The sequence below is a fragment of the Varroa destructor genome, unplaced genomic scaffold, assembly GCF_002443255.2.
Source record: "Varroa destructor unplaced genomic scaffold, Vdes_3.0 BEIS01000003.1, whole genome shotgun sequence".
Taxonomy (NCBI): Eukaryota; Metazoa; Arthropoda; class Arachnida; order Mesostigmata; family Varroidae; genus Varroa; species Varroa destructor.
The window spans coordinates 25058022-25076950 of record NW_019211456.1 but is presented as its reverse complement, the minus strand read 5'-3'; the positions used below and the strand labels follow the sequence as shown (position 1 = coordinate 25076950).

The window sequence follows — 18929 nt, the reverse complement described above, 5'->3', positions numbered from 1 at the left end:
ATTAATACACCAAAAAAAAAAACAGCAGATCTCTCCGACACAGAAATAAAAGTCGGCCGGCTCGACAAAAGCCTCTGCAAGAAAACGTTTAAAGGCAAAGGTCGACAGGCGTCGATCGGTATATAGCGCAGAAGCATTTTCTTAGTGTGCGCTTAATGAACAAATGATCGAATAACCGAAGTCGCGCGAACGAAAAACGTCTTCTTTGAAATCGTCTCATCGGGTGTCCGTCCTTATTGCCTTCAGGAGCGGCTTAGCTTGTCTCAAAGGAAATCATAGACGCATCAACGCTCAGCGCAAAGCCAATCGTATAGCGTACGATGAAACCATCCACAGTTCGCTTAGGCAACATCGTTTTTAGCAATGTTGCTCAAGCGGTCAGGGTTTATCCGCGTCTAAATGATTTTCTGTCTCATCCACTAGTGTTCATATGTTGTTTCACCCTAAAACCGAAGTTTCATGCAATAGGAAACGTTTTTCTAGTGATAAGATTGTGAGAACGAATTTCAAGAAACCGGTAAAAATGCTAAATTTTACCTATGTCGTACGTAACTATTGTAGAGCAATAGATATTGGTATTGTCTAGCTGTTTGAAGTTCGTTTGTTGCACAGGTGTGGAATGGTCTGATCAACTTCGGTAGGAAGAGTGCGCTTGGAGCCGGGATTATCAAAATTTCTACCATGAATGGCATTTTTGCTGGCAGACACAGCGCAAAGCAAAAACCTTATGTTGCTGAGGCTGGTGGTGACATTATGGATACAAACACGTTTGAGGAGTTGTTTCCAGATTCTAGGGATGCTATCAATTAAATCGTTCCATCTCAGCCGAATATATCACTAATAAATAAATAAATAAATCATAAATTTATGACCCGTGAGGTGCTATTCCCGTAGTCACGAAGTCAAATCAAAAACGGCCTTCAACTTTGAAAAAAATCTCGAGAACCTTAATTAGGCCTATTCCATCAGACTGACCACCTTGACCCCATGATGTACAGTTCACAAATTTGATCGTAATTCAACAGATCTACGAATGCATATGGTAGCACAATAACTTCGAAATGTTTGTTTCCGAAAAAACTGGCCCGTATAGGAATTTTTTCCTCTCTTGAATTTTATCGACTAATGAAGGATGGCTCCTAAGGAATGACAGTTACTTGCAAATAGGATTGATTTTCCGATAATTATAATCTATTTTTTTTTAGAAGGATTTTTAATTGTTCCAAATGTTCAGCATTTATTTAAAGCTGAGTGTCTAGCTTGACACATTACGATGACAATTATATTCATGGTGGTAAGTGATAAGAGACAAAAGGGTTAGGTTAATTTCATAGGATATCTCTTATACTATGCATTCGTTTATTTTTATCTAATATCGCTCGTACAAGTTTCAATGGTAGGGATCGACACATCTCTATCGGCTTATCGGCTCACGCCAGTATTCGTGTCGAGGTTGCGGTACGTGAGGTCGGCCGTAATGAACGTACCGTTGTGAGTTGGGTTAACAAGCCTGCTTTCTATTCAAGATAGACAATAGCCACTGTATGTGTAGCTTTGGTTGGCCAGTATTCGTAAAATAATTTACGTGTAACCGATATATGCTTACTCATAACTGGTAGGTAGTCGATTTTCCTGTAGCTGAAGTAAGGAACGATAGGATTCCTTTCGACTAATGACCGATACTAAAAAGGCAACTTCTCTTTATATTCACACGTTGATATAGACGAGGGCGTTGTATGTGTCAGACGAAGTCGAACACACAGAAGAGTTAAATGATTTCTACTCAATCACTGCTCAAATAGCGCCGCACTGTATGAGAACACTTTTTCTATATCCTACGGTTAGAGAACCAATGGTTTGACAATCGTTCGTTTGTAGTAGTGGTAGTCACTCAAGTATATGAAAAAGGAACGTGCGAGAAGCCTTTGGTCCCTATCTCAACGAAATCCTCGACCTTGTGTTTAGGTACAGTTTAGCTTCATTGACTTGCGTCCATTTACCTCTTTTTAGCGTCGGCGGGATTAGTTTCAGCCTGAGGAAGTGTGTTCCGACGCTTCCCGATCGAGCTGAGGCCCCCTCGGGCCTTTCTGAAGATCCAGTTCATATGGCCGAATATAGTGCCGCACACAGTCGATATACCGCCCATCGAGCAGAACTATTGTTCCACGAACCAATATTATAAATCCAGGAAAGAATTGCTTAAAATTCAGTCAATCGCGTGCCTAACAGCTAGCGACAAAAGAAAAACCAATTCATCTGAATAAGATCCCTAGACATTGTTTCCAAGTCGCCATTAGAACTTTTACACAATTAGTACTTTCTCATTATACCGTTCAAGTATAATTGTTCACTTGTTGTCATCAAAGGTAACGGGGAGAATACACTCGCTTATTGACAGGGTAACAGAGGCGGAATAAAAGAGAACTCCAAATAGAGGCACACCGGTCGTCACAATGCATGTTGTTGCCATTGGCAAGAGTCTTGCTGCCACGAACTGACCCTTAACAGCTGTTACTGTGAAATCGTCTTTGTAACCATTTCATGATAATGACAGTCATCTTTTCCAAATATTTGACTTTAATTATTATTTACATTACTCAATATTATATTGTCATTTTCATACTATGTGCCTTTGCAGGTTCCTGATTCAGATGCCCCGACAACTTTTTGATCGTGCCATGGTTACAATTGAGTTAAACAACGACTGACAATTGTTAAACTTAGTCTAAAACGATGTACATAAAAGTATACAGTCGATGACAGTTATAGGCGGTAATGTATATAGGGCTATTTTGTTAGCCACACAAGGACCTTCTAGGGAATCAAAGTTGAAATGTCGACCGAGTTTACCCAGTTTACTGGATTAATAGACGACAATTTGCTCACTGGCAACGTTCAATTGGGGCTGGCTTCGTACTTGCCCCTACTGAACTTAGACATGGCATTTTTGACTGTAGCATAGCCAGTCTCCGCCTGCTGACACCCCGTCCACCACTTTATTATTGATGGCAGCGAACCTTATAGTTGAAGAACGACGGCTGATACCTGGCACTCGAGTGGCGGTTAAACATAGTGCCGACATCAACTGAACAAATGATTCTAGCAAGTATCTATTTCTGCCACCAAGATTGGTCGACTCCTGTTATGTTACTTATCGAACTAGCTGGAAATCGGAACACGTTGAAAATTGAATCTGTCTTTAACAACACGAATTTGTCTATTTCTAGTATGTGCTTGTACGTGGAACAGTTCCTTATCTCTATAGACAGATATCGCGATGCTCTAACCCGACAAAAAACCCGGTGAAAAATACAACTACGAAATACACATAACGAAGACATTTTCTCATGTTATTCCCATAGGATTTAGGCTTCTTTCTGCCTTTGTGGGGTGTCTGTACTAGTGAGTGAGTCTCCATCGTCTCTCTCTATTTCGAGTGGTAACACACGAGTGGTGGTTAATGAACGCCAACGCTGGCCCAGACCCATTGGTGATGCACCCCTATTTGGACACAGCAGGGATTAAAAGGGTCACGCTAACCCAGTCCCAGTACGTCATCTAACTGGAAACAGCACAATCTACAGGCCAGTTGGGTTTGCTGTAGAAAACATATCCGACTGCTGTTTGTTTCATGCCATCTTCTTTGGTGAGCCATCCGATGAAAGACCCACATTGCGCACCCCGTTTACTACGCTCTACTACATCGTCATGGAAATGCGATGCTGTACTAGGACCTTGGATCAGTCATGTTGGGGCCTGTTAACAGGTAGCCGAAACACGCAAGTTGCTACACAGGTCGTCCTGACCCTAAGACTTTGTATTTTTTCTTTAACGTATCGATATGGCGCTGGTCTGAGAGCTCGAGTCAAGCATATTGACGCCTTAGATAGTTAGTTGTGCAGCAAATTGTCAGTTTCGACTACTAGCTACTGTAGAGACGTTTCAAAGAGCTGTTGTCCCGGAAATTTCCAAAATGAACCAATATATAGGCATAAATGCAAGATGGCGCGTCTAAATGGAAAATTTCTATGTGATTTGTTTCCAAGGTCTTACCTAAATGAGTACATTTTTTAAATATGCTACAAGTGCCGTTTTTTACGGTAATGATTATTCAATAAAGCCATCATTCGCTACGATGATAGCTTCAATTCGAACCTTAAACCACAAAATAGTTATTTTCAAAATATTCTTCCTTTAATCCCCAATTCATCATTTAATAGCAACCGTGCCCCAAGCATTATTAATAGGAGTAAACCTCAAAGTTCCGCTCAAAAATATTTACCTATCTGAAACGGCTGTTAATTTCTGTATCAAAAATCTAGGTATATTAAAATTGACTCTCAAGGCTAATTCGGTGAATTTTCAAGCCCTTTAAACATAAATCCTATGAACGTTCTTTATTTTGCCTTATGAAACCTTTCGACAGGCCTCTTACAAGCCATTGGTAAGTGACTATAATGTTGATCGTCGATTTTAAGATCAAGTGAAGTTTTTCTTGTTCGGCATTCATCCAATGCGGAAAGTTCGAAAAATGGCTGATTTTTGCCTTCCGTTTTTTTTTTTAAGTTCCAAAAAGGGCGTTGGCTGTTGTTTTCCATGTTCAAGGGAAGGTTAACTTTCGTCTGGTATTAGGCAAAGGATCAACGCGTGCACGTCACAATAAACACCTTCCCAAAATTTTTCATAATTTGAGCGCATTACCCGGTAGCATTATATAGCACCCCATATAGATATGTATATATACGAAACCGTTTGATCGTTGTATCGTTTCAGATATACATGCGCCAACGATAGAGCACAATATAAACGAGTAAAATAGAAGCTACATCTGTTTGTTTTTTTTACATAGGCAATGATTTGTTCGCTACAATGGTGTCGAAACAATTTTACCTGCCGGAGTCAGGTAAATCTGAAAACCTCCTCCTTTGTAGACGAAAATATCAACTGCAATACTCAGGAGCAGACAGGTGTATACACTATAATATCTACGCGGAGTTGTCGGGCGGACATGTCAATCTACTTCTGAAAGAATCGTTGGCAATTAGCGACGCACAGATTTCAAAAGCCGGCCAGATAGTCGGTATCGAATTTTATGTAAACGCGTTTGAAATGGAGAGAAGCTTATGGGTTTTGTAGATCTGCAGAACGACAAGTGTCGTGTTTTCATTCAGAGAGCTGCTACCATGTTTCAATCCTGGAACGAAGTGAACCTTTGTAGTTCTTTGCTTCCTAACAAGTTGCTGGTCTTAATACCAACGTTTTCTACTATGCCTACGAGCAACCACGGCTAGTGTCCCACGAAGTTTCCGCTTACAACGTTGAAACTTGAAGTGGCCTATTTCTTCGCCAGCTGAATCGTAATGCAGAAGCGTTTCGCAGACGGCAATTACTCATTTAGGAAAACGTGCCTGAAATAACAGCTAACGCTTGATTCGAGATAATCTATCGTTATCGGAAATTACTGTGTGAAAATTTAACTCTATTTCGCAATTAAATAAAAAAAAAAACACTTAGGAAAAGTTTGTGCTTACTATAACCACTCCATTGAGTGTCGGATCTAATGGCTCTTGTCTGGTCCATACAAGTAGTGGTCAATGTAGTGTACCGAAGAGAATTATGGGTGACCCTAGATTAGAATAGAGCAGTGTTCTCCTCCGGAACAAAGCGTCGTTCTTCATTTGTTTCTATAAATACCATAGTCTGTGTTTTGAGAGGCAGCCAAACTCGTCTTCGCATTTGTACCAGGTTAAAGTGTAGTCATGTTAACGTCTGATAATAATCGAAAAATGTAAACATTTACATAATTAATTGCCAAAGCGACTTATAATTTATAAAAGAAGTTATTGCTTGCGATTATAGGGGATGGTCAAAACGCTTGTGAAGAAACGATGAATGGTTTCGCTTGAATCGAACCAAAAGCTACCTTCAAAATTTCGCGCGAAGTTACTCTTGCACGATGCCTAGTATTATCTATATCCGCGGTTTCCCCCCAATAGACAACATCATATTTATGAAAACATATGCTTTGGAAGATGTAAACGCACAGAATAAATTGTGGCAATTCAAAGTGAATCGAGCCAGTTAGTACTCGGAAGTTGTCACACAAGAATGAAGCTTTGAAAACTCGTACCGTGAATTTGATGATGGTGCGTGGTCGTCTGAATTTGTCGCTCCAAGAAGGATCCCCTCTACGGTGCCTTCGGCCGTGTCGGTGTACGTGAACTTCTCGAGGAACGAGTCAGGTCTTGGGGCATCTTGCCCTTTTCGTGGGCTCATTAACCACCTTTTGATGGTCTGCTTAATTAAAAATAAACGGCAAAATTCAGCTGCGTTATTTACGGGAGAAAGACACGTGCATAGAAAATGAAAAACACCAACAAAATAAGCTTGTCTAAGCAGTATGTGAGCTTCGCTTGGCTGTGCATGGGGCATTATACGCTATTACGAAACAGACGATTACGACCTATGCATGCGATTTGGCCGAAAAAAACGGTATGAATAAACTGTGCCGATCGGCTTACGTCAGCAACAAGCAACAACATTTCAACTTTTTTTTGTAAGTTTTTGTTCCGTTCCCTTATCAACAGTCACACTTCAAGTATACTTTAGGCAGGGTTGTTTCGCTGGTGGGAAAGGACCAGAATCTCGATGTGAACGAATTTTTTAGGCGTGTTGTTTTTGAAACGCGGTTTGCTCGTCCCCGACAAACGTCTAAATGGCTGAACTATCATATATGGGTACGTGACTACTAACCCGCAAACGACTGACGTACTTAGCGAATCTTCCTGTGGGCTCAGGCGTTTCTTGCACGTCAACTCGAAGAATTTCCGAGCAGACTGAGCTTCGAGGAGAACGACTTCGATCCGACCGTTCGGTGCTAAAATCTACGTCTGTCGGCAGCAACATTATGGAAATTAGGGACAAACAGAACAACACATGCACATATATGCAGTTAACTCGTCCGTCGTACGGCCGTAACAAAGGCTTGGTTCGATTTTATCGCGAACTTTTTCGTCGACGCGGTTGTAAGGTAACAGGACAAAGCTCTTTGAAATTACCATTTTATCGTATTTACTTGAATTGTATATTGAACTTGTATTTGGCGCGTCGCACATCTTTAGCGTACTAGCCCCGTCATATATTTAGGCGAAGTTCCTGAGTTCCGGAGCGAACAACGATAGATTTATCTCAATAAATATAGACGAGCAGCGACGCGTCTTTTCGCTCGCTACGTTCAGCGTACATTTTCATGGTCATATGGCAAGCGTCTAGTTATTTTCTGCTAAGTTAAAGATGAAGCCACTGGTGGCGCTTTTGTCGCTGCAGTTGTTATTATTAGTATTACGTTAAACAATAGCTGGCACGATTATTATTACTTGTTACAGAAACTTGACGTGTCTAACGCGATTAGAGCGAAGTGAACAGGAAGATAAAACGAAGTTCGGCAAAAGGTGCAAGAGTGTCTCATGTTAAACATCTGTTGATTTGTACTACAAAGCTACAGAGGAACCGCAGCGGCATTGGCGTTCAGCTTTTTTCAGAAATCCGCAAGTTCAGATAGTGAATCAGCGCTGACCAATGTAGCTAAAACGCTTTACTTAAATCGTCAAGAATTTTAGGTTCGCAGCCATCGACCAATAATATCGATGTTGTTCAGCCTTTAAATATTCAGTGGTGCAAAATATATACGAAGGGGATTAGGGTTCCGAGAGTAACCCCGATATATAATTGAGTAGTAGTGGGTAGGAATAGCTAGCAAAATGATCTGAAAATATCAGAACTAACTTGCATGTAGAATCGGCATTGCGTAACAAGAGCGTCAGTAGATATAGTTATATGATGGATTGGCGTTTGAAGGCCTCCACACATGGCAGCAGGTGATCTAGCTTGACTGTGCTGAAGCCAATAATTTGCAGTGACAAAAGATGCTTACAATAGGAGCTTACAACTTAGCGATCATTCGAATATAGGAATTCACACATATAAAAAGAAGCACTCCGCCATCTAACTAAAACGCTCGTTGCGAACCTCTCCACTATGTGTCTCCTTTCAGTCTTATGCCTTATCACTTTCGCCAGCAAAACTGTCGGAGGCTATTGTTGCCTTCGAGCTAAAAGGCAACAGTAAGTAGCAAGACTTATTACGGTCAAGATCAGTTTATTGTACGAAGGCGGCTAATGTATCAATTAGCGTAAAAAGTAATTTCAACCTTAGCTGCCTGGATATTTTGTCTACCTGGTGGATTCCAAACCTGACACACTCTTTTTCTAAATACTTCCTCGTTCACTGCACGATTTATACGTTTCCTGTAGTCGAGAATAGAGATTTCGTCTGCGGACGCGTAATATAGATCACATGCAGGCGTGAAACAGAATAAGCAATGTAGTGTTTACTAGTTTCAGCGCTTTATAACTGCTGAAGATCTAGATCTAAACCATAGATTATTCTCCGTGCGGCCGCTAATGATGATCAACTGCAACTTTCTCTGCCGCATGCACATCCGCCTTAGCTAGCTAAATACACGTCTGCCGGATCAGGAATTAGCTGCTGCACTAATCGGAATGGCCTCAACACACAAAGGAAAATCGGATCTTAGTTCAGGCAGGTGGGTTTTGCATGAATCCAGTGGAAGTGCCATTTCCAATGGTTTAAACATATGAATTTTATTGTAAGCTGGGCAGAAAAACATCAATCGGCTAAGTATCAGACAATCTTTCGCATTGACAAATCTAAGGTTTTGGTGAAATCTGAAGGTTGTGCTATAGGCTTCTAAAACGCAGTAAAGCTGTGAACGAGGACTGTGAGCCGGCTTCACCAAATCAAAACACTGGCAATATAAAGACCTTATATATATACTTTATATATAATATAAAGGGAACTGTAACAAGTTCTGGACAGATTTTTTGCCCACGGAGTATGGTGCAAACCGTATTCAATTCAAAACTATATGCATTTAAACTGTTGGTGTCTCCAAGTGGGCTGGTTCCGTAAACGCCTCCTTTCATTGAAAAACTTTCTCGCACGGTAGAGGAAGGCTGTAGAAAGACAAAGACTTAACCTTAACACGGAAGCTTAGTCTTTTCTAAAATGAGCAGTATTTCAAGTGGGCCCATTAATAGCCCAATAATACTTACCGACGCAGGCCAATGGCAGAGAACAGGCTTTCGATCGAGTTATTGCGCCATGCCAGTCAGGCAAGGAACATGCAACAGAGGCGCCGGTACAACAGAAATGACGACGTTTGCTGACTGCTGTGGAAACGTTGAGTTGTTTTATCGACATACGATTGTACAAAACCTAGTAAGTGCAACAGACAGGTTCTCGGTAGGTCAGCCCTACCCGGTGTTCAGGTTAAGGCCTAGGGCCACAACTACCTATTTGGACGATCCTTGCTTTTGTCGATATTTACACTTATGTAACAATACCAATCACATTATATGTGCAAATGCTTTATGTGACTTAGATGCACTATAACATAGTAGGGATGGAGTATTTTTTTTGTACAAGTTAGCAATACAATGCTAACACAAATTTGTGTTAGCGTTGTATTGCTGTCCTATATAACAAGGGACAAACGGAAAGGGAGGACCATGACGAAATACAGATGGATTCAACCCTCTCGGTCCCTGACGCTTATATCGCTCGCCAAAGGTTTTTCATCTAGTATGCATATAACGTAAAACAGCGAAAACGAGAGAGTAACTTCATCGTAAAACTTTTGCGTAAAAGAAACGGATGACGTCGTATCGTTTTTAATGTTTACCATACAGTTTCGAGTGTTCGCATTGACCCAAAAGAAACTTGGTTTATTTTTCTTAGAGCTGTGTATATACATACATATAGATTAAAGGGCTTGTAACTAGGCCGGTCTCTTGTATGCATAACGGTGTACCGTTGGTTTGACAGACAGCTGTTGCATTTTGCTCGCATTTAAATTTCGCGACCTCGCCCGCTAAACCTCTTGAAATGCGTGAAATTCGAATTTAAGGCGTCTCCCTGCTACCTATTATGTACGAGACCGCTCGGTTCGACCGCGCGCCATTATGAGTAGAGATGCTTACAGTCACAGTTGGTGAGCTCAAGTGGGAAACGAAATGCGTCGCCTGTTATAGTTCCGTCTGCATTGTTTCCGAGTAAATGAGTAGCCTGGAGACTTTCAAAATTTCCAAGCGAATGTGAGAGGCCCAGAGCCATTGAGTCAAGGGACAGCAAAGGAGATATGCCATCGATCGGCGCTGGCAATGATGAATGTCGTGAAGGCGCGCCCGATAAGCCTCCGCATGGCAGGTGGCTTGTATTAGGGTGATCTGTTCTAAGTGCGCCGCCGCCTACTCCGCCTCCAGGCACCTGGAGGTATTGGGACCTCGGGAACATATCGTAGGGTGCGGAAGTCTCGAAACGCAGCGGGATAGCCTATGTTCCAGGCTGTATAGAAACACGTAATGCCTGAAAGGTAGAAAATCGTAGTCAGTAATTCTCTTCAGTGGATTGTAGAGTAATAATGGACTAAGAGATCACTTCGAAAAATAGGCCTATACCCATTTCATTCAACGGAAACTTCAGGACGTTACAGGTTATGCTAGACGTGATAAACTCAAGAAACGCTATTCGACAGTATCGGTAGAGGGGTAAATCTCTCATTTTGAAGAGGCTAGGTGTCCAAATCATGTTATAGTGACGTGGATAACACTTGAAATATAAACAGCCTAGTAGCAATCAAACCTACTACTGCTTTATATAGTAGGAATTTACCATCAATGTATGCTTATGAGAAAAAGTTGTCACCGGCATTGACTGCCGGTCGTCAAAGCATATCGAATTGATCACAACTATACGCGAGCGTTAGCTGGACCATATATTCTTTTACAGAGGACCCAACAAAGAGTTACAAAAATCAACAGTATTATCCAGTGGGCCGCTTTGCGACATATTTTCTGCTTTATCAATTTAGCTCAGTCACGTGACAAATATGGCTTACAATGCAAAGAGTACGATACGCGATTTTTTTTTACCGCAATTGTTCAAGGTTTCATTGGCTGTTAGTATATTAAGTATACACAGCCGAAACTCTACACAGTATCATAGAATTAATTGGTAGAAGTAATTACGCTAAAAATATTCTATTGCATCTTTCCTCAAAAAGAATGTGCCGTTCGAATAAATGTAGAATGCTTCAGAAATCGATGGGTGGCCCCCGTGCTGTTGAAAATTCAAGTATTAAAACGAGCTTCCGTGTGTGCTTTTTGTTCTGTGCATGTGTTCATAAATTGCCTTCAAGCGACTGCTTGTATAATTTGACCTTGTAGTTGTTTTTAATAAAAATCCAGCAAAGTTTAGCGTCAGTTTCACCAATAAGACCTCAAATGCTATGTTTCGAGCGATGGATTATTTTATAGACTTTGTTCTTAACATGGCCCCGTAGAAAGAAATCGAGAGGAGTCGAATCAGATTATTTGGACAGTTACTGGATGCCACCGTCGCGCCCCGAGGTCAGCCGACCTGAGAACATGGCTTCATGCAGATAGATTATTTCCCGCGTTGCATTGCAAGTTGCCCTATCCTGTTGGATCCAAACGTTGTTTGTATCCGATGCCCTCATTTTGAACCACAAAAAAGTTTGCAACATGTTACCGTAAAGTTCGCTATCTAGTTTTACTGTTGTTCTATTATCGTCTTTAAAGAAAAAAGACACAACATTTTTTCTCTACAGGCCGTATCACACGTGAAGAGGTTCTTCGGCATTAACTTTTCTATTCCGGGAGCATTGAGTCTGCCTAGTGACTCCTTAAGCACTCGATGGTTTCTTTCTATTTTGTACAATTGGAACAGATATCGAGAAGCAAACGCTTTTACCTACATCTGAATAGCAATGTGAGGTATGATATTGGCGATCGGGCCTGTGAATTCGTTCACGAATGAAATAGGTAGCTATTTTAAAAGATGGCCAAATCAATAGAAGCGACTGTCGTTCCTTGGGCGAAACTAGCCTTAGCGAGGCGAGCCCTATATCGATACAACGTCTTTTCTTATGGCTGGAATTTGCTATATATCAAGCGTTGACTACAATCAATGCTTGCATGAATATGTGATGCTGGGTCATGTGGGTTAATATGGGTTAAATCTAACAACAAAGATACTGTTAAATCTATATGAGGCCGACAAAAAACTTGCCCCTCGATTCGAGTTTAGAAATGCAACCCTCAATCATTGTAGTTTTTTTCACAAAAAGTTATATATATATATATATATATATATGCAGGCAGTAAACCTGATTCATTAGTCGTTCATGCTTTTGTGTGGATAACAGGTCTTCTGCTACCTTATGAAACATTTTCAGTATATTTAGCTTCAGTTATCTGCTGTTAAATTTTGTTTCTTTGTCTATCAGCTTCTTAACCGTTTGAAAGCATGTCAGATCGACTAGGCCAAGAAATTTGCTGTGCCTTATGGCTATTGACACTGTTTTGATGATTGCGGGCTCCATTGGCAACGAAACGAAGTAAACGGTTCTGTTTCTCTTTAATTCAGAATAACGTGCGTTGGTTCCCTAATAAACGGTCCGAATGTTGCTTCTGATGATAAAGACACCTTCTACCGTAATCGTTATGAGCAGCGATCGCTCGCTGAGCAAGAAAACTAATCATTTGGAAGACTTAAGCCGATGACCGAAATAAACGGAAAGCTTCACCCGGCCCCACTTCCGCTAGAGTGCAACTATGTGAAGAGAAGCGCTTTGGGCAGACAGAAATCACAAATGACAATCGTGAGGGCAGACGGTTAGCTCATGTCTTAAGTAAGATAAATTAGTAGTTGTGGTCGAACTTGATTGCCTTAGGTTTCAGCATTCGTATGTATATGTTCAAGAACTGTTGGCTGTTTCGACGCCGTATTTGCCTGCTAATCTTGACACGTAGTGGTCTAGGTTCAAACTCAGGCATAGATATACACCGTTTCGTGCCGGGAATGAGCGATCTCAAGAAATGTCTAATAGCAAAGCCAGATGCAAAATTCAAAACATAGAGACTGTTACATTTTGAAATCGGATAACCTCTGCACGAGTCGGGCTAGAGATCTTTTAATATAAGTTAGGGGCGTTATTTTCATTATACTTATTTTAGTGCTCTAGCAGCTTCTGGACACCTATACATCTACCATTCATGTTCTCGCATGTATTTGCCTTATTTATGGCTGCTCAAAGTAATTAGAGGGATGTATGTGCCCACAGTGGCCCTTTTTAGAGAATGGAAAGCCCCGCATCTACATGCTTCATCAGGAGAGTCAAATTGAATCTAACGCTGTACATTTCTTTGCTGTATCCAGAAAATCATTGAGACATGGCGATGAGGTCTGGCGTCACTATTAAGTAACTGGACTACGATTCCGCGCCAGCGGCCCATGAGCCTTCAGAGGAACTCGAGATAGTAGGCTGCATTCATTGTTTCATTTTCGGCAAATATCTCATAATAGCAGATGCTTTTGATGTCTATTGTCTGTTCTGCCGTCACCTTACGTCCGAGTCTATTTGCCGCTACTGTTAAACTCGATTTTTCTCGAGAATGACGCCTTGTTGTCCCCTGGCCCTTTCCTGCTAGCGGTAACTATACCTCGCCTATTGCAACCATATATTACAAGCGGGTCTTTATTGATCAGAGTTCCGTAAATTATACCAGAGGTATTTTCAACTGGCTTTACGAGAGTCAACTTATGGGAGGTCAGTTTTTTAGCTTCGTTGCCAGCATTTTCAGTGTTTGGGTTATGCTTTCACACACATTTCATGCGAAATGTCACATTGGCCGACAGAGTCTTTAGGCCTCTTTAGAGGCTCTGCTTGTCTTTTCATTCTGCCTCTCATTTTGTCATTACCGGCGACTTCAACGTCCGCCTCAACGAACCGAACTCGAGCCGCATTACGGTCCATCAAAACATGCTCACGGACTTTTTTGGTGGTTAATTTATTCCACCACGCGACCAACCTTCCTAGGACATGCAGAAAGTCTGGTTATCGATTTATTGGCGGCGAATGTAACTACAGATAGGATAAAGTTTCAGGGTGAAAATAAGCCTTTGTCATGGTGACGTGCAGATGGCGGGCGACTTCACTGTCCAAGTTGCATTCATACGGATTGCCAAATACCAAACTTCGTCACGACGCTTAAATGTGAACAAGTTTCTGGAATGCAACTAAGAAGTTCTTCCTATACCAGAGGTATTAAACAGCGAAACTTATGCACAGCATCTAGTTCAAGTTAACGAGTCTACTATGCAGCCTTTTTGTCCCCTACAGAACATCGACCATACAAGCGGTTAATGTATTACGGTAGCTCGACGGCTCGCTGCTCAGAGCTCCTCCGCCTTCATAAATCACTTCCCAAAGATGTTTGCGTCAAAGGATACGATACCACTTTCAGTAGTCTTTTTTACCGCAATGTAGGAGGAAGTAATTCCAACATAATGTGATGTAATACAACAAGACTTTATAATGCAGAAGTTAAATAAAGGCTTTAGGAACCTACGCAGCAAAAGAAAAGCAGCAGGCCTAAACAGAGTCTGCGCTGTCGTTCTGGAATTGTGCTGGACGGAAGTATTTAACAAGTGTCTGCATATTGATACACTCTCAGCCCAGTAAAGACGTGCTATCATGTCGGTGATTCCTAAGAGAAAACGACCGAACTGCATCGTCATTTTAGCGCAGAACAGCAAAAAAGAAAGGCTCTTTTTGTTAACTTCTCTAAGGTTTGCTGACTAAAAGACCGAACAGCAACCTAAAAAGCGCACATACCATTCCAGCGGAACAATATGGGCTTCTATAGAAAGAAAACTGCACAGAAACAATCCACAGGATCCCGATGGCCGGCGTCAAGGAAATACTGGCCACGCGTCGCAGTTCACTATTTGCGGTCTTAGTCGACTTTAAAGGAGCCTTCGACTCGGCGCCCAGGGTCTAGACTATATTCATGCTGGCCGAGGCGGGTGTCTCTATGGGTGTACTCAAGCTTCTCGCTTGGATTCTACAGAAGAGAAAAGTAAGCATCACCGATAGTATGACGAACCCCTGCCCTTCACACAGACAACTAGCCTGGCTTAGAGGGACAGTTTAAATTCATTTTTATTATATCCTATCTTGCTGAAGGGATTGCCTGATCAAATATGAGATTTGCAGCTCTAAGGCCATCAGTCGAAATCACCTTGTGTGCAGTCGATTTAGTGGTGTACGGCTTTAACAGGTTCCAAATGCAACAAGCTTTAACCCGGCTTCACGGGCCAATCAACTAGGGCTTGACCGTCAGACTGATTAAGACCGAGACGATACAATTTACAAGGGGAGGTCAGACAGCGGCCAATGACGCCTTATATGTCGTCGGGTCGCCTCTTGCCTATGTCAACCGGTTTGTCTACTTGAAGTTCCTCTTCTCCACGAACGGCATAAGTTTCATTACGCATGTAAAGAACAAGAAAAGCGGTGTTGGCCGAGTGGGCGAGTAAATAACTTGGCCTTCTGTTCCTCATAGCCGTCCTTAGGTTGTTCGATTTCAGGGTAGCTTCGATCGCAACGTATGGGATATACGTAATTTGGAAAGATCTTACAATAGAGAATTACGAACAATTAAACCCTCCTTCTTCCAAAGAGTAGTGGGGCTACATATAGTGACCCGAAATCGCTGTCTGCGAGCCTACGCTGGCCATTCCTTTTAGCTCCCAGTAACGCAAGCCTTCAAGACGAACCTTAGGAACTGAGAACGGACACTCGCGTCTATTGAAGAATCCTTGTTTACTTCAGGTATGATGAGGAACGATGAGTGCAAACGAAGCGGCTAAACAGACACTTTCCCATGTACGAGTTTCATCAGGGACTCTGCGGGAAACCATGTTTCCACGAGCGTGAGGATGTATGTAACTGCCTTTCATTTTGGCAGCACCCAAACGCATTGACTCAATTATCAACGTACATAACATAACAACGCTAAGAAGTTCAATAAACTGGCGTGTATCAACTAAATATTAGGATGTCATTGTTTGTATGGTCGAATGAGACACGAGAAGCAGTAGAATTAAACGAGCGTAAACTATCGATTACTAGTACTTAGGGATGATTGCATTGGGAACCGGCGCCTATTCCAGTAGCAAAAAAATAGCGCATAGTCGCTTAAATAATCCTCAGGAGGAGCATATTATAGGTACAGAATGTTTGAGATTTTTTGTATTTTTCTGTTCATAGCGATATTGTTTATTAAGCGCAACTTGTCAATCTCCTTGTCATAAGATACATTAATTACGGGTTGGTAAGACTACTATGACGGAAATTATGTAAATGACAAAATACGCATTTTTATCATAGGGCTTTACTATTAATAGGTAGCCTTATACGGCCTACTATACCTATCTTCAAGTCATTTTCACTATGAGATGCAACAAAAGCTCTAATTTAGTTTTTATCTTTTGCAGCTCAAATGAGAATTAAATCCGTTAATTCCAGTAGCTTTGACTGTTAGGTAAAGGGTTTACGAGCCGTAGTGCGTTATCATACCATCGTGGACGAAATGAACGAAAACGGATAATCGTGATCAACGGCACCTTCTTCATTTCCGATGAAGCTGCACGGACATTGGCTCAAACCGAAGTACAACACATAGACTAAGTCACAGTGGAAGGGCAACTAAAAACGTCGATAAATCATGATTTAACGAGAGAACGAAAAAAAAATTATATATATATATATATATATATATATAAAATGGAAAATGGTCATTTTTTCTAAAACACCACGCTATAGATTGTTTATCTACGACCCTTGTCACATGTAATACTGATCCTTGGCTCAGTATGGCCGGAATGACATTTATATTAACAGCAGCATACACCCCAGCTTTAGTTCTGCAAAGAATCATGTCCCCATAGCAAGTGTATACCCGTTTCGCCAGTTACGCCTAGAGACGAGCCGGCTGGCTATACCTTTGTCGCCTTTCGAGCATCTCAGTAGTAGATGAATGGCAATAAAGCCACGTTTGACCCCTCTTACTTCGGTAAATAGTATTTCTGTACAGCCGCATCTAGATGCTGGCGCTTAGTTACCACTTATCTAAATTAGAGCTTCTTATTTCGATTTATAACGATTATAAACGGCTTTCCAGTAACTGTGTGGTTCCATCAACCTGCTGGGATCGCTAGAACAGCACAGTCTAGGGTCGTTTGAAGTGCTTAAAAATATTTCGTAGTACACCTATTTTGTCCTTCGATGAACCAGCGTATCAAGGCGTACGATTTTCTGTACGTATAGCAAAAAAACCATGTGTAAAGTTAAATAGTAACTGAAAAATAATTCGACAGCGTTCAATGAAACTTGAGTCCGTTATAGCTACTTTGAGATGGATATCCAGTGTTACTAAACTGTAATAGAACGTTCATTCATAGTTAAATTGGAAAATCCAAAGGCAAAGTTCATTACGAAGGACAGGGCCTAGGCTGACGGGTGACGAGGACTAATAGCTGAGTGCAGCACCATGAAACGATTAGTTTAAGGTAAAATCAGTTAACCAAGAGTTATGTAGCAATATCGACGGAAAATGAATGTCGCATTATCATACACACTGTATAACGGAAAGACTTTTTTCATGTTTTGATCATTACTGGAATTGCGTTGCTAGATTCATTGGATCGTGTCTGAAAGTATCGACTTGTATGATGTTTAAAGTGAGCTATAATTGATTTAATTCATTAATGTCCGACAAAATGGTATAAGCGTCAAACGGCGCTCATCGCTAACCAGTCATGATCCAAACTCTTCCGAAGCACCACTGGCGTTTCTTATTTATTTTCAGGATCGTCCAGTGTGTCAAAAGTGGGCATCCTTATTGGTATTCCGAAATTTCCTATATGTCCACTATCTGAGTCCCTCCAAACAAGATTCAAGCGATATAGGCAAAGAGCTGACTTGATGAAATCGCTATGCCAATTTAGCTTAAAACAGCATGTCTCCGAGAGGCTATGGAAAGAAACGCCAAAAAGCATAAGGATCCAACATGGTCATCCAATCCATCTGACAGAATAATAGGAATCTTGCAGCAACCGCTCTCAACCGCTACTGCTCACTCTCAGTTTCCATGATCATAGACTAGACGATAAAAATGTCCTTACCTCTTTTCTGTACGCTTGTAATAGGGCGATCATTTTGAGCGTAAGGCTACATAGCACTAAGGAAGCATTATATATATATATATATATATATATATATGAATTTGTACACAGAAAGGGGCTAATCTGGGGAGGAAAATCCAAGAAGACCTTTATCAGCATCGCTCATATATGGTACATGATAGTATATAACAAGCTTGAGCCAGTCGTTCAATCATCCATTTTTGACTTCGGGCTAAAGGAAAATTTTGTGTACATCTTTAAAGTGGCTAGTTGTTTTGTTGAAAAGCCGAAGAGCACGGGTGCAAGTTTTTACTGTAACTTAATCACGTAATCATATAATTAATAACTGTATAAGTTATAGTGATCTTATGGCGTCAAATGGCAGTTAGTCTAAGTTTATCGCAAATATATTAATATAATAACTCTTTGAGCCTTAAAGTATCTTGGTATTCGGATCGGAGAGGAAGGTATCCAAGAAGAATGTGGATGTATAATGAAATGTTTATAATTAGAACAATCGTACAGATAGTATTAACGAATCGACATTGTTTGTTATATACTACTACAAAACCGTAGTTTTATAAATAGAATGGGTTTGTTAGTTATACGCTTAATGAGGGCAGTTAATATCATGGCTTTATAAGCTATTGTTTGGTCAGTGCTTTCGACTGCAAGTTAAAATCCTTCAACCCAAACTTGAACAGTTAGTTAATCTGAAACTTAGATTGTAACTATAATTCAATTTATGCATTGGTTTTTTTTTGTTTGTTACACTTCTATCTATAATGCGTAACTCC

General features: G+C 41.0%; 1 protein-coding gene across 2 annotated transcripts in view; it reads right to left on the bottom strand.

Moving 5' to 3' along the window:
* The window catches only part of LOC111248007 (cyclic nucleotide-gated channel alpha-3-like), a 43924-nt gene that overhangs the window by 13378 nt on the left and 11617 nt on the right, over positions 1-18929 (bottom strand). The window contains exons 2-5 of one of the 2 annotated variants that reach the window (XM_022799674.2): positions 10062-10446; positions 9135-9251; positions 6754-6890; positions 6131-6294 (exon numbers count right to left, since the gene is read on the bottom strand). In XM_022799674.2, coding sequence (XP_022655409.2) covers positions 6131-6294; positions 6754-6890; positions 9135-9251; positions 10062-10374 — 731 coding nt within the window. In that variant the 5' untranslated portion in view covers positions 10375-10446. Of the gene's footprint in view, positions 1-2000; positions 2605-6130; positions 6295-6753; positions 6891-9134; positions 9252-10061; positions 10447-18929 lie in introns of those variants that run through there. The other variant, XM_086982599.1, reaches the window with a different exon arrangement.